Here is a 14,874-nt window from a genome sequence, read left to right as displayed (position 1 = left end):
TTCGAGTCGAACATGGGTTTGACTCAAACTCGAAGCTCATCCCTACTCAGCACCATAACGCGGTCGGAATTTAAACGATCGGATTTTGTTGTTGGAAAATTTTTCCTGCTCTCAAACTTTGTGTGTCGGAAATTCCGACGAAAAAAGTCAGATGGAGCCCACACACGTTCGGAATTTCCGACAACACAATCTGATCGCACTTTTTCCATCGGAAAATCCGACTGTGTGTACAGGGCATAACAGTGTAACGCAAGCCGGCAGGGACTCTTTTTGTGCTGCCCCCCTGCAAAGTGCTGCCCTAGGCCTGGGCCTTGTCAGCCTAGGCCAAGATACAGCTTTGCTGTAATGGTTTTATATTTATATAGCCCATCACACACTTTAATAAATCCTCACTTCAAACCAACACGTTGATAGAGCTCCCACTAAACAATTTTCTCTTTTAGTGGAGTTCTCTTTTAAAATGCTGCAAAGCTTATTTTACTCGTACCTTTCAGAGCCTCATTGATGTAGTGCTTGAAGTAGTGATTCCGCCATTTGTCATTTAGGTTTGTCCCGCGTTCAGAAATTCCATTCTCCGTCACATAAATAGGGGGGTTGTTGTATTGTTCCTTTATCCAATTCAAAATCCTCCGGAAGCCAAAAGGAGTCACTTTGAGCCAAATAGAACCGGAGCCAAGCCAGCTGCGGTCAGTCACAGTTGCCACTCCCCTAGGTCAAGGCAGCGTAGTGTCATTTATTAAATTTTTAGCAAACATGCTTTCAGATTCTTGTTTAAAACGAAACTCCAGGAAAACAATAAAAAAAAATAAATAAATAAATAGAAAAAAAAACGGACAAAATACATACATACAAGCTTTTTTACCTGCCAAATGGTTAAAATTTCCTCCATCCAAGTATGAGATTTACATACCTCTGCCACATAGCTTAGCCCTGTCTGGTGGGGCAGGAGACCTGATTTTTCTATGCTGCATTTAACTAACACTTACAGGCATGCTACCTTCCATCAGCTTGCGAGGAGACAATGAAAGAGGGAAGCAGCAGACTACTAAGTATAACTCTCTGTCATTTTGCTAGCTCCTTCCATCAGCACGAGCACTGCAACACAACTGACTGGGTCCAGGTGCTTCTTCCTCTCCCAGTCTGAGCTCTGCTGTACAGGGATTACAAGAGGCTGATACCAAGTCAATGTCAGGTACCTAAGCCATACCTCCCAACATTTCGAGATGGGAATGAGGGACACCTACTAGCAAACGTATGGCATAGGACATGCCCCCTGACACACCCGCTTAAAGGAGAATTAACCAAAAAAAAAATAAAGGTTCATTAAATCCACAAGGGCTTTTTTTTTACCACTAATATTCCTTTATATTGGCTTTTAAAATTTACAAATGCAGCAATTTAGAATTTGGATGAAAGGTAGTAAACACTGGGAAACGCTGTTTGAAAGATAAAAAGTGCATTTTATATACAACTATATAGATCAGACCAAATGAGGGACAAATGAGGAGGAAAAGGGACAAAGGAACAGAGGGACATTGCTCGAAATCAGGGACAGTCCCTTGAAATCAGGGACAGTTAGGAGCTGTGCCTAAGCCGTGTGCAATTAGTATGTAATGTATCCACTTGCCTGGAGTTAAGCTTTAACCACTTGCCGATTGCCCTATAGCGGGTTTACTACTACAGGGTGGCTGCTGTGTGCAGGATCACATATATATACATGATCCTGCATTTCCAAGTTGCACACCGGCTCACTCCCATGTGATTACACACAGCGGGAACCGCGGGCTCGATGTCCACCGGCACCCACGATCATCAGCCACAGAGACAGAACTGCAATCTGCCTATGTAAACAAGGCAGATTGCTGTTCTGATAAGAGGGAAGGCATGGATCCTGTGTTCCTGCAAAGCAGGGAAAAGGATTGATGCCTTCCCCTAGTAAAAGTACCTCCCACAGTTTAGAAAAACACTGGTCAGGAACACAGTTAATCCTTTGATCGCCCCTTATGTTTAAACCCCTCCCAGCCAGTGTTATTAGTACAGTGACAGTGCATATTTTTAGCACTGATCCCTGTATTAGTGTTACTGGTTCCCAAAAAGTGTCAGTGTCAGACCGCTATAAGTCACTGATCGCTGCCATTACTAATAAAAAATGTATAAATAAATGAAAATATCCCATAGTTTGTAGATGCTATAACTTTTTGTGCAAACCAATCAATATATACGCTTATTTGGATTTTTTTACCAAAAATATGTAGCAGAATACATATTGCCCTAAATTGATGAAGAACTTTGATTTTTTTTTTACATTTTTTTATTGGATATGTTTTATAGCAGAAAGTAAAAAAATTTTTTTTTTCCAAAATTGTCGGCCTTTTTTGTTTATAGTGCAAAAAAAAAATGAAAAACACAGAGGTGATTAAATACCACCAAAAGAAAGAAAAAGGTCATAAATTGTGGGAGAAAAAGGTCCTAAATTGTATTTGGGTACACGACCACGCAATTGTCAGTTAAAGTAACGCAGTGCTGTATCGTAAAAAAATAGCCTGATCAGGAAGAGGGATAAATCTTCCGGAGGTCAAGTGGTTAAAGCATTAAAGCAATATTAAACCAAAATCCAAAAATGTAATATATTGCAGCTTACAGTTTAAATGTTTTGTCTCATCCCTGTAAACTGAAACATCTGCAGGAGAACTTGTTCTTTTGCAAAACAACAGAATAACTGGCTGGACCAGCAGATTAAAATAGAAAAAGAAAGCCTAAAAAAGAAAGCTAATGCGGCCGTCACATCTAAGAATTGGTAAGCTGCAATATAATAAATGTTTGTTTTTGGGTTTAATACTACGGTAAGTTAAAAAAAACTTCCAATACCTCTTCCCCTCAACCACCACACTTTCCTGAGTCCTCTCTAGAACCAGCACTGTCCCTGTCTGCATTGCCGCTGCTCTCTTTTCCTGGTCTCACAGGAAACTTTTAAAGCAAAGGGAGGGGGGGCATGGCTAAGCTGCACTGTGTGTGTCCATGGATGCCCACAGCCCAGCTTGGGAGCACGCCGGCAGGGTTGGCCCCTGAGGAAGCCATGTGCCTTCTGCAGGGAAGGAGTGAACAGCGCCAGCGGGAGACTCGAGAAGAGGAGGTAAGTGATTGCTCTGTGCCAGTGGTTCTTAACCTCAGTCCTCAAGTACCCCCAACAGGCCATGTTTTGGGAACTTCCAGTAGATAAAATAGCTCTCATCAATACCATGTCATTGATATGGATTTAAAGCAGCTGTGCAAAGTAAAAGAAAACCTGAAAACATGGACTGTTGGGGGTACTTGAGGACTGAGGTTGAGAACCACTGCTCTGTGCAATACAATTGCACAGAGCAGATAAGTATAACTTCATTTTTTATTTTAATTAAAAAAAACTTCCTCTGCAGCCACTGTAAAGGAGAGGTACAGTGAAAGCTTGTTTGGCTGTACTTCTCACAGTGAGGGGGGGGGATAGACAGCAGTGACTGACAGTCACCAGCTCTCTGCTTACGGAGAACCGAGTGATCAGCGGTGTTTGATCGCTCGGTTCTCAGTCTTAGAGCTGGCAGGGAACAGATGCAGCATCGAACCGATGCTGCATCCTCCAAGCTATGATTCCAAAAACAATATGGTAAATCATAGTAGTAAACTGTAGCAACAAAATATATTTCATCATAGACATTATAATTTGTTGGTGTGAGTTACTACAGTATCTCACAAAAGTGAGTACACCCCTCACATTTTTGTAAATATTTTATTATATCTTTTCATGTGACAACACTGAAGAAATGACACTTTGCTACAATTTAAAGTTGGATATGATGCTGAGCTTCTCTGGTTGACCATGGCGAGGCCTGTTCTGAGTGGAACCTGTCCTGTTAAACCGCTGTATGGTCTTGGCCACTGTGCTGCAGCTCAGTTTCAGGGTCTTGGCAACATAGGTGTGAGCAGCCTATTGCATTAGGGTGTGCACCCCAAAGCTCCAACACATTTGCGTTTGACATATTTACCGGCCTCTTCCCCACTCTCCATCCTGAAACAATGGGAGGAAGGGGGAGCAAGGGAGCACATGGGGGGGGCTCGGGCAACAGAAGGAAGAGGAACAGGGAAAGGAGGGGGGTGAGGTGGCATATCTACAGTACCGATCCCTTATATTTTCCTCCTGTGGCAGCTGAATGTTGACAAAAGGCAGAGGAGGAGAAGCCTACTTTCAGCTGCTGCAGGAGGAAAATACAGATCGGAACAACTAAATTCCACCCCCGCCACCTCTCTTGTCCAGGTTCTGAGGGTCGGCAAGGAAGGATTTACCTGTCACCTGCCCACCATTGACAGGTTGCCAACCCCAGGATTAGGGTGTACCCAGGCACACCTGGCACACCCCTTGCGCACGCCTATGCTTGGCAATCTTCTTATAGCCTAGGCCATCTTTATGTAGCGCAACAATTCTTTTATGACACCAGGGAGGGAAAATGGCTAATTGGGTCCAATTTGGACATTTTTTCTTAGAGGTGTAATCAGTTTTGTTGCCAGCGGTTTAGACATTAAAGTGGTTGTAAACCCTTTACAACCACTTTTTGCTACAGGTAAACCTATAATAATATCTTTTCATGTGACAACACTGAAGAAATGACACCTTGCTACAATGTAAAGTAGTGAGTGTACAGCTTGTATAACAGTGTAAATTTGCTGTCACCTCAAAATAACTCAACACACAGCCATTAAAGTGGTTGTAAACTCAAAACTAAAACTAACAAAAAAACCCGCAAGACAAAGGCATAATGAGCTAGTATGCATAGCATGCTAGCTCATTATGTATTACTTACCTTACATCGAAGCCCTCGCAGTGGTCCTCGTTCACCGCTCCAGCCGGCGACATCACTCCCGGAGTTACTCCATGACGTCACTCCTGCGCATGCGCACAGGTAACGGCACAGTCTAACTGAAGCAACAGCACGTACTGCCATTGCTTCAGTGCGCATGTGCCGATGACATTGGCACATGCAGATACAGGGCATATCTCCTAAATCGTGCAGGTTTAGGAGACATCCAGGGTAGCTACAGGCAAGCCTAATTATAGGCTTACCTGTAGCAAAAAGTGGTTGTAAATGGTTTACAACCACTTTAATGTCTAAACCACTGACAACAAAAGTGATTACACCTCTAAGAAAAAATGTCCAAATTGGACCCAATTAGCCATTTTCTCTCCCCGGTGTCATGTGACTCATTAGGGTTACAAGGTCTCAGGTGTGAATAGGGAGCAGGTGTGTTAAATTTGGTGTTATCGCTCTCACTTTCTCATACTGGTCACTGAAAGTACAACAAGACACCTCATGGCAAAGAACTCTCTGAGGATCTGAAAAAAAAAAAAATTGTTACTCTACATAAAGATGGCTTAGGCTATAAGAAGATTGCCAAGACCCTGAAACTGAGCTGCAGCATGGTGGCCAAGACCATACAGAGGTTTAACAGGACAGGTTCCACTCAGAACAGGCCTCACCATGGTCGACCAAAGAAGCTCAGCATCATATGCAACTTTACATTGTAGCAAAGTGTCATTTCTTCAGTGTTGTCACATGAAAAGATATAACGAAATATTTACAAAAATGTGAGGGGTGTACTCACTTTTGTGAGATACTTTACATTTCATAGGTCTTTGGGCCTTAGAATTAAAAAAAAGACCTGAAATCAAACCAGTTATGCAAAAGGACTTATGCAAAAATATCAACAAAAGTGGAGTTACTCTTTAATTCTTTTATAAGCACGCCAACACAGTGTAGACTGGTTCTCTTAAAACGGTGTGACTTAAGCAATTCGAGTCTTGTCATATTTTTTAGTGCTGTCATAAAATCAAAAGATAATCTGGTAGTTGCAGCAACTTAGCTATAAATCGATTTAGACATATTTTATGCACACTATTCCACTCTGTAAATAAGTAACCTGCAAACATACCAGCGTCACCTACACCCCAGGGCAGAAAATAAAGATAACATCTTAGCTTACTATATTTTCATTGTATTGAGGGCCATGGTGTTGGGTTAGGAAAAGAAAAGTGAAGTTTTGGAGATATATATATATACAGTATAAGTGAGCAACAGTCCTGTTGATGTCTCTTACCTGTCTGCATCATATGACTGCGAGCTTTGAGGAAAATTGAGGGGAGAAGTCAACACAGTGGTGTAGTGATTGAAGCCAAAGAAGTCATATGTTCCTTTAATTCGTTTTTTCTCTTCCTCCGTGAATTCAGGAAGCCTGATAGCAATTTAAACACAAAATGTTACTACAATAAAGTCCACTTCTAGCCCAAAACTTTTTTTGGTTTTGGATATGCCAGGAAAAAATTAGAATCAGTGTCATGTTTTTTTTCTGTGTCCCCATTTGAGAGAACCCCCTATACATTTTTTGTCCCTGTTACCAGGATATTGAGGAACAGGGTTGTCCACAAAGGCAAGAAGAAGCAGGCATAAGTAAAACGTCAACAGAGGTTTTTCTTTACATAAAGAAAGAAATTCTTTTGTGCAGTGTCCCAGATCACAGGAAATGTCCCTTCACTTCCTGGCACCGGGGAAGAAAGTAAAGGGTAGTCTTTATACCGAGGACTTAGATCCAAAGCAAAGGAAAAAAACGTTTTTAGGCATCAAAGGAAAACACTGGTCTACCTAAAACGACCCAAGAGGTCTAAAAGTAAAGAGAGTGAATACTTACCAGTGTATGCCACTCTATTTACGACAACTCCCTGGTTGAAGTCCTCTAAGAAACCAACACCTTTAGGAGCATTTATCTTCTGTGTGTAGGTGAGTAGCCTACTGTATGTATAGTCAGCAGCTGGCTGCCCAGGTCAGGGGGAAAGGGTTAATGTTTTTACGGGCTTTCTCTAGGGGTCCCGATGGGCTTCAGGAAAAACTTGGGAAATGCATGGGGAATCTACGCTAATGACTTGCTGGGACCTATGGTTTGCCTGGAACGCTGAATTGCCAGAAGAACCCTGCAACATGGACTTCTCTGTTAGTGCGCCGTCAAGTTTGGACTTTCCTTTAAGAGACTTCACCGTGCAGGTATCCTGGGGCAGTCACAGTTAGGTTCAATAAGGAATGAAATGTTGTTAAATGTTATACAGTACATGTCCCCAAATCTACGTTGTTTCATCTGCTCTGAGCCTGGTCTGAAGTTATGCAAAGGGGTGCGTTTGAGGTCTAGATATACTGCTAAAGTGGTCTATAACCATAATGTGGGATATCTGCAACAACACTACAGTAAAAGTTCATGAGTAACTGTGAGGAGAAACAGCAACCAGTCCTCGGCATAGTACCTTATAGTTGGCAGGGTTTACGGTAGAGAGGGGGTCAGTGCTTTGCTGTCCACCTCCATAGGTCATCGGGGTTTAAGTAGGGTTACGGAGATCTATGCCTGGTTACTTGGTATACAAGGAGAAAAGTTAAGTGAGAGCATGTATGAGGTCTACACTATGTGCTCTGCAGGATACCATTCTGTTACTGGGAGTGAGGTAACAGAGGTACGCTAACTGGTGGAGCGGACAGTCAGCCTGCCCCTCCGAATGCAACATGTACATCAGGAAAGTGTGTAGAACATGACATAAGTACTCTGTATCTTGGATAGTGCACACGTGTGGTTCATCATGGGGTGGGGAGACCACCTTAATGTTTGACTTTCACATGACCGTGGCCCCTGCCTGGTCCCCAGGCTTTGGTGAGCACACCTTTGGGTGAAGTACAAAAGGGTTAGTGACCCTATTCAATGCATGGTGTTCTCCAAGAACCAACCTCGAGGGGGAACCTCTCATGTGACCCTTGCTTGGTGCCCAACGAGACAGGGAAACACCACCGTGACAGACCACCAGTCTACCCCACCCCCCCCCTTACATGTGTCCCTTACTCTGTTCATTTGTATCTCCCTCTGACTCCCACATCACCACTGAGTTCTGTAGTGATGTGGAACTTGTCAGGAGGAAATAATAAGTGCAGCAGGGGGCCTAGGAGAAAGTGTTAGTTTTTCTAAAGACTTCAGCAGGAGATTCCTCTTGAACAGAACACTGACATACTGTACCTCTCCTGTAGGCAATGGGAATGATTACACTTTGGCAGTCTTCTCAAGAGTGGTGGCTAAAGGTCACTCTTTGCACAAGTATGCACTATGTGTGCTAGGAGGAAAGTGCCAAAACCAGAATGTATGATGTCCAGATTTAATTTTATTCAGAATCTTGTATCACAAAACTCAAAAGCATTTCAGGGGTTCAAAGAGTTCCCCTTCATCTGAGCTTAGTACTGCTGAATGAAGCATGTAGTGGACTGATAAATTTGTAGTGATCATTTTCAGACTACCCAATGGTTGGTATACTGAGGTCACAGGGTCCTCATGAATTGATCTCTACTGTGTATTCTCACTTATATACCGCTATTAATAAAAAACCTCTAGAGGTCCAGGATAAATGGCAGGCTCTTATACTCGATTTGTCCGATGAGGACTGGGAAGAAGAGTGTTCTTCTCATTAAACAGTCTCTCCGGCAATTAACAACAAATGTATCCAGCTCTATATGTCTTATTTAACTCCTGTACGTTTACATGCCATGCATCGCATTCTGACTTCGGCATGTGCAAGATGTACTCATCAACGAGCTGATTTTAACTGTAATTTATAGATATTGGAAACAGGTGGTTGTCTCACTGTCTACTATCCTCTCTGTCCCTGTGCCATGCCACCCATGAATCTTCCTATTAGGTATATTGGATGAGGAACAATGGCCAAGGTACACCAGAAATCTGCTGTGGGAGATGTTTCTAGCTTGTAAAGCTATCGCCCCTTAAATGTAATCAGTCTGCTCCGCCGTCTATCCGTTAATGGATAGGGATGGTGAATTAGATACTTCCTTATGAAAAACTCATTTTTGAACATTAAAGCTATGTCTAAGTAAATTTGGTAAGGTGTGGGATGTATGGTGCTCCTCTACTCTCACCATTGATAATGCATAAGTAATGTCTTGTATGAAGTTTCCTACCTCTAAATCTAAAGTTGAATATATACCCCTTGATATACTGTTTGGATTTGTTGTGTTATCTAGCCTGGATCCAACTGCTCCGCAAAAACTATCGCTATTTTCCTCATCAAAACTGTTGTTTTAATAATTCATATGTCAATGTGATTTCTTTCTAGACTTTTGCGTACCACATTTTATATTTCTTAACGCTCATGTTGAGCGTCATGGTTGTCATACCTGACTGTTTTTCTATACCTTGTCAAAAAAAAAGAGTTAAAAAAAAAATTGTAGTGATCCTGAGATGTATTTATGAATTTTATCAATCCACTACATGCTTCGATCAACAGTACTAAGCCCTGATGAAAGGGGACCCTTTGAACAGCCCCCCCCCCCCCCCCCCCCGAACACACACATAAAATGTGTTGGGTTTTTATGGTAATAAATTCAGAATAAAATTAAATCTGGACTTCATTAGTCCTGCTTTTGGTACTATCCACTTTGTGTACCTAGGTTTTTATTGTTGTTTGTGTCCCAATTGAGGAAATTAATTTGGATTTGGGGGTTGGGAGGTTAGCTCAGTTTACCTCAGGAGGGCTGAAGAGAAGAGGGGGTTACGCTGATTTGGATAAACCCAAATCTGTCCTAAAGTGATACTAAACCCTTTTTTAATTTTAATTCAGGAAGTCCAGACATGCAGAGAATGTATATTACCCCTTCCCGACAACCTAGTCAGTCCCGTGTCACTCCTCTCTATGTTTGCTGGTCTCTCCCTGTGCATGTGTGTTCCCAGCTGGGGCTGTGTTTGTCCATTCCCTCTTACCAGGTAAAAAAACGCCAAGGCATTAGTACTATGGATGAGCCGAACACCCCCCGGTTCGGTTTGCACCAGAACCTGCGAACGGACCGAAACTTCACACGAACGTTAGAACCCCATTGAAGTCTATGGGACTCGAATGTTCGAAATCAAAAGTGCTAATTTTAAAGGCTAACTTGCATGGTATTGTCCTAAAAAGGGTATGGGGACCCGGGTCCTGCCCCAGGGGACATGTATCAATGCAAAAAAAAAGTTTTAAAAACGGCCTTTTTTCGGGAGCAGTGATTTTAATGATGCTTAAAGTGTAAAAAAAAGTGAAATATTCCTTTAAATATCGTACATGGATGTCTATAGTATGCCTGTAAAGTGGCACGTGTTTCCTGTGCTTAGAACAGTCCCTGCACAAAATTACATTTTTAAAGGAATAAAAGTCATTTAAAACTGCTTACGGCTTTAATGTAATGTCGGGTCCCAGTAATATGGATGAAAATCAGTGAGACAAACGGCATTGGTTCCCCCCCCCCCGTCCATTACCAGGCCCTTTGGGTCTTGTATGGATATTAAGGGGAACCCCGCACCCAAATTAAAAAAAGGAAAGGCGTGGGTCCCCAGGTCCTCTGAACACCAGTACACAGGCGGTGCAAACAAGACAGGGACTGTAGGTTTGTTGTTAAGTAGAATCTGTTTGTAATTTTGAACTGGTACATTTTCTAAGTGTAGCTCCAGCCAAAAAATCTATTTTAAGCTTTTTGGAAAACATAGGGAAGGGTTATCACCCCTGTGACATTTGTTTTGCTGTCTGTGCCCCTCTTCAGAAGATTTCACCTCACTTTCTATCCCAATGACAAATGTTTTTTGAAAATTTGGGGTTTTTAGTGAAACAAGGATTGGTGATAAAGCATCAGTGGAAAGGAGAAATGTTTTTCCCATATTAACTCTTACAGGAGAGAATTTCCCTTAATAGGGGTAGATTTCATCCCACTTCCTGTTGTCTCCTTCCGTTTGCAAGTAGGAGTTGTTTGTAAGTTGGATGTTTGAAAGTAGGGGCCTGCGCTATAAACTCTGCAGAAATTGGGGCCTTAGGTGTTGGTGTTGCCACAACACTGTAAGCCCTCACAGGGCCCTGCTGTGAAATATTAGATCAAGAATTGTAATTAGATGCCCCTGTTGAACAGGGTCAGAAAAATTGGGCCTTTGGTGATGGTGGTGGTGGTGGTGCTGGTGCCACAACACTGTAAGTCCTCACAGTTATTCTTGGTGGGCGCTGGAGCGGGCCCTGCTGTGAAATATTATATCAAGAATTGTAATTACATGCACCTGTTGAACAGGGGCAGAAAAATTGAGCCTTTGGTGGTGGTGGTGGTGCTGGTGCCACAACACTGTAAGTCCTCACAGTTACTCTTGGTGGGCGCAGAAACGGGCCCTGCTGTGAAATATTAGATCAAGAATTGAAATTACATGTCCCTGTTGAACAGGGGCAGAAAAATTGGGCCTTAGGCACTGGTACCACAACACTGCAACCCCTCACAAATACTTTAGTTGGAGCGCAGGAACGAGCCCTGCTGCAAAGTATTGCATCAAAAATTGTAATTACACGTCCTTGTTAAACAGGGGCTGAAAAATTGGGCCTTAGTCACTGTTGCTGCTGCCACAACACCGCAACCCCTCACAGATACTCTAGTTGGAGCGCAGAAATTAGCCCTGCTGCAAAGTATTGCAATTGTAATTACACGCCCCTGTTAAACAGGGGCAGAAAAATTGGGCCTTAGCCACTGGTGGCGGCGCCCAGAACCAAAAATATTCTTGCAAGCTATCAGAATGATCATTGAAGAGGAAGAGGATAGTCACTCAGCATAACAGGATAGTTAATCAGCATCAGCATATGGAGTCTTGAAGGAATCTGACATTTCAAAAAAATTTGGTAACCCAGAAGATTTTTGGTGGGAAAGGTTTCCAAGTCAGATCTTGCTCCTAGGTATTCCTGCACCATGTAAAACAGGCGCTGGCGATGGTTGCTGGAACCGATCATACCTTGGGGCTGTGGACTAAAAAATTGTCTGAACGCATTGGTCAGACGGCCACCTTCTCCACCGCTCCTTCTTTGACTGACCGAAGCCTCAGCAACACATTGTCCAGGAACAGGAGTTTGTAACCTCCCAGTCTCTGGGAACGCGTTGCACAGACCTTTCTGCAAGGCCTCCCGAAGATGTTTCACCCTGTACTCCCTCTGCGATGGCAAGATAAGGTCTGCAACTTTACCCTTGTAACGTGGATCAAGGAGGATTGCCAGCCAGTAACGACCCCTCTACTTGATACCGCGAATACGAGGATCCTTCCGCAGGCTTTGCAGGATCAGGGAGGCCATGCAGCGTAGGTTTGCTGAGGCATTCGGTCCAGAGTCCTCTGGGTCACTAAGGATGACATGATTCGCAGCCACCTCCTCCCAGCCACGTACAAGTCCATGGGTTTCTTGGGACTGTAAACGATCCCTTAAAGACTGCTGCTGATGCTGAGTGCCAGGCTCCACCTCCATGCTGACACAATCCTCCTCCTCCCCTTTCTCCTCCTCCTCCTTGTCCTCTTCCTGTGTGATCGGCGGGCACGCAGGAACACTGTCTGGATAAATGGGGCCTTGAGAGCTAAGAAAGTCCTCCTCTTCCTCCCTCTGTTCTGCCTCAAGTGCCCTGTCCATTATTCCACGCAGCGTGTGCTCCAACAGGTGGACAAGGGGGACAGTGTCACTGATGCATGCACTGTCACTGCTCACCATCCTCGTGGCCTCCTCAAATGGTGATAGGACAGTGCATGCATCCCTGATCATGGCCCACTGGCGTGGGAAAAAAAAACAAGTTCCCCTGACCCTGTCCTGGTGCCATAGTCGCACAGGTACTCATTGATGGCCCTCTGCTGCATGTGCAGCCGCTGCAGCATGGCCAACATTGAGTTCCACCTGGTGGGCATGTCACAGATTCTTGGGCAGGTTAAATTCCTTTTGGAGGTCAGCCAGCCTAGCACTGGCATTATACGACCGGTGGAAATGCAAAGACTTTCCTGGCCTGCCTCAGGACATCCTGTAATCCCGGGTACCTGCCCAAGAACTGCTGCACCACCAAGTTAAGGACGTGAGCCAAACAGGGCATGTGGGTCAGTTGTCCCTTTCAGAGGGCGGAGAGGAGGTTGGTGCCATTGTCGCAAACCACCATTCCTGGCTTAAGCTGGCGTGGCATCAACCACCTCTGAACCTGCCCCTGCAGAGCTGACAGAATCTCTGCCCCAGTGTGGCTCCTGTTCCCCAAGCACACCAACTCAAGCACCGCATGGCATCTTTTGGCCTGCGTACTTGCGTAGCCCCTTGAACGCCTACAGAGCACCGCTGGTTCTGAGGACAAAGCACAGGAAGAGGCCATGGAGGAAGAAGAAGAGGAGGGGGTGGAGGAGAGAGGTGTGTCAGAATCACCAGTAGTAGCATTGTGGAAGCTTGGTGGCGGAACAACCTCCAACACTACTGCACCTTGTCCTGCATTCTTCACCGCTGCCAGCAGAGTCACCCAATGCGCCGTGAAACTTAGGTAACGTCCCTGTCCATGCCTGGTGGGCATGTGGATGGCTGGGAGCAAACTTCTTTCGGCGGTGCAGCAGCTGGGGCAGGGAAATTTGCCTGGTGCAATCTGACGTCAGTGTATCGATAGCAGATTGCCCGCAAGTACTTGACTGTGACACACCTAATTCTACACCTTCATTCCTCTCAGTGCAAGTCTCAGAGAGGACTGAAGGTATAGTGGGGTTGGAGATCCCAGCTGATGAGGAGCAAGGAGAGGTCATCTTTGTTCTTTGGTGTGGGTCTTAAGGTACACTTGCCAACCAACTGCATGGCAGGTCAACATATGTCTGGTTAAGCATGTGGTGCCCAAGCAGGAGATGTTTTGGCCACGCGAGATACGCTTGAGACATATGTTGCAAATAGTAGCGGTGTGATCTGATGCATTAGTCTCAAAAAAGGCCCACACCATGCGGAGCTCTGTGGTGTGATGCAGTCAGTGCGCTGCCCTTAAGCTGGCCCCTGGAGGGCATCCTGCCTCGTTGGTGATGTGCCTCCTCCTCCTCTCTCCTATCAGGCACCCACGTGGAGTCAGTGACCTCATCATCCCCTCCCTCCTCATCACTGGAGCAAACCTGGCAGTATGCTGCAGCAGGGGGAACATGACTGCCAGATTGCTGTCCTTCTTGGGCACCCCCACTGTCTGGGCTCATGTTACTGCCTTCCTCTAGCTGAGTACCATCATCGGAGCCTTCAAAATGCTGGGCATCCTCCTGGAGCATGTACCCAACACTGTGGTCAAACAGTTCGGGGGACTTCTCAGGAGGACATGGTGGGGCTAGGGAAGGAGTGACTGATGCCATTGAGCCGAGGGAAGAGGCCGCGTTGGCAGCTGCTTTGCCAGACAAAGTGCCCCGAGCCTGAGTGAGAGAGGATTAGGAGGATGAGGACGGCTTGGTCATCCACTCTACCAAGTCTTCCGCATGTTGCTCCCTGCCTTTGGCCAATTACGGCTCTCTGTACACACGCCGCTGTAATTGGCCAAGCATGCGGGTCATAGTGCATGCTTGTCCAATCATCAGCCAGCAATGCACTGCGATGCCGCAGTGAATTATGGGCCATGATGCGCCACATGAATTTGGCGCGAACGGCCCATATCATTTGTATTTTGACCAACGGCCGAACACGCGATGTTCGAGTCGAACAGGAGCTCGACTCGAACACGAAGCTCATCCCTAATTAGTACTATTTTAACTACAGTTATATGTACCCCAACAGTACACAGACCTGTTGTATATACGGTATGTGTACACAATACACTTGGATTAACATGAAAGCCTAATATTGCACAAATTCACACACAGTGGATTCAACAATTCAAGGTTTTGTACATATTCTCACCTAGACTTTGTCAGACCTTGTGCTAAGCTCCTTTCTAGCACCCGTGATTTAATTATCTCATTGTAGTCGCCATTGTTGTAAATTGGGTGTGCAAACCATCCTCCATAAAACTAGATGGAGAA

The 14,874-nt window shown here is 44.7% G+C and overlaps 1 protein-coding gene across 1 annotated transcript in view; it reads right to left on the bottom strand.

Annotated features, from left to right (window-relative positions):
• LOC141147133 (lactase/phlorizin hydrolase-like) overlaps positions 1 to 14,874 on the bottom strand; it is a 90,698-nt gene that overhangs the window by 13,598 nt on the left and 62,226 nt on the right. Inside the window, exons 13-15 of the mRNA XM_073634262.1 lie at positions 14,753 to 14,862; positions 6,124 to 6,258; positions 488 to 708 (exon numbers count right to left, since the gene is read on the bottom strand). Of these exons, the coding sequence (XP_073490363.1) occupies positions 488 to 708; positions 6,124 to 6,258; positions 14,753 to 14,862 (466 nt within the window). The remainder of the gene's footprint in view (positions 1 to 487; positions 709 to 6,123; positions 6,259 to 14,752; positions 14,863 to 14,874) is intronic.

Source organism: Aquarana catesbeiana, linkage group LG06 (genome assembly GCF_042186555.1).
Source record: "Aquarana catesbeiana isolate 2022-GZ linkage group LG06, ASM4218655v1, whole genome shotgun sequence".
Lineage (NCBI taxonomy): Eukaryota > Metazoa > Chordata > Amphibia > Anura > Ranidae > Aquarana > Aquarana catesbeiana.
Note: the sequence above shows the minus strand (reverse complement) of the source record. Positions and strands in the feature narration are given on the sequence as shown.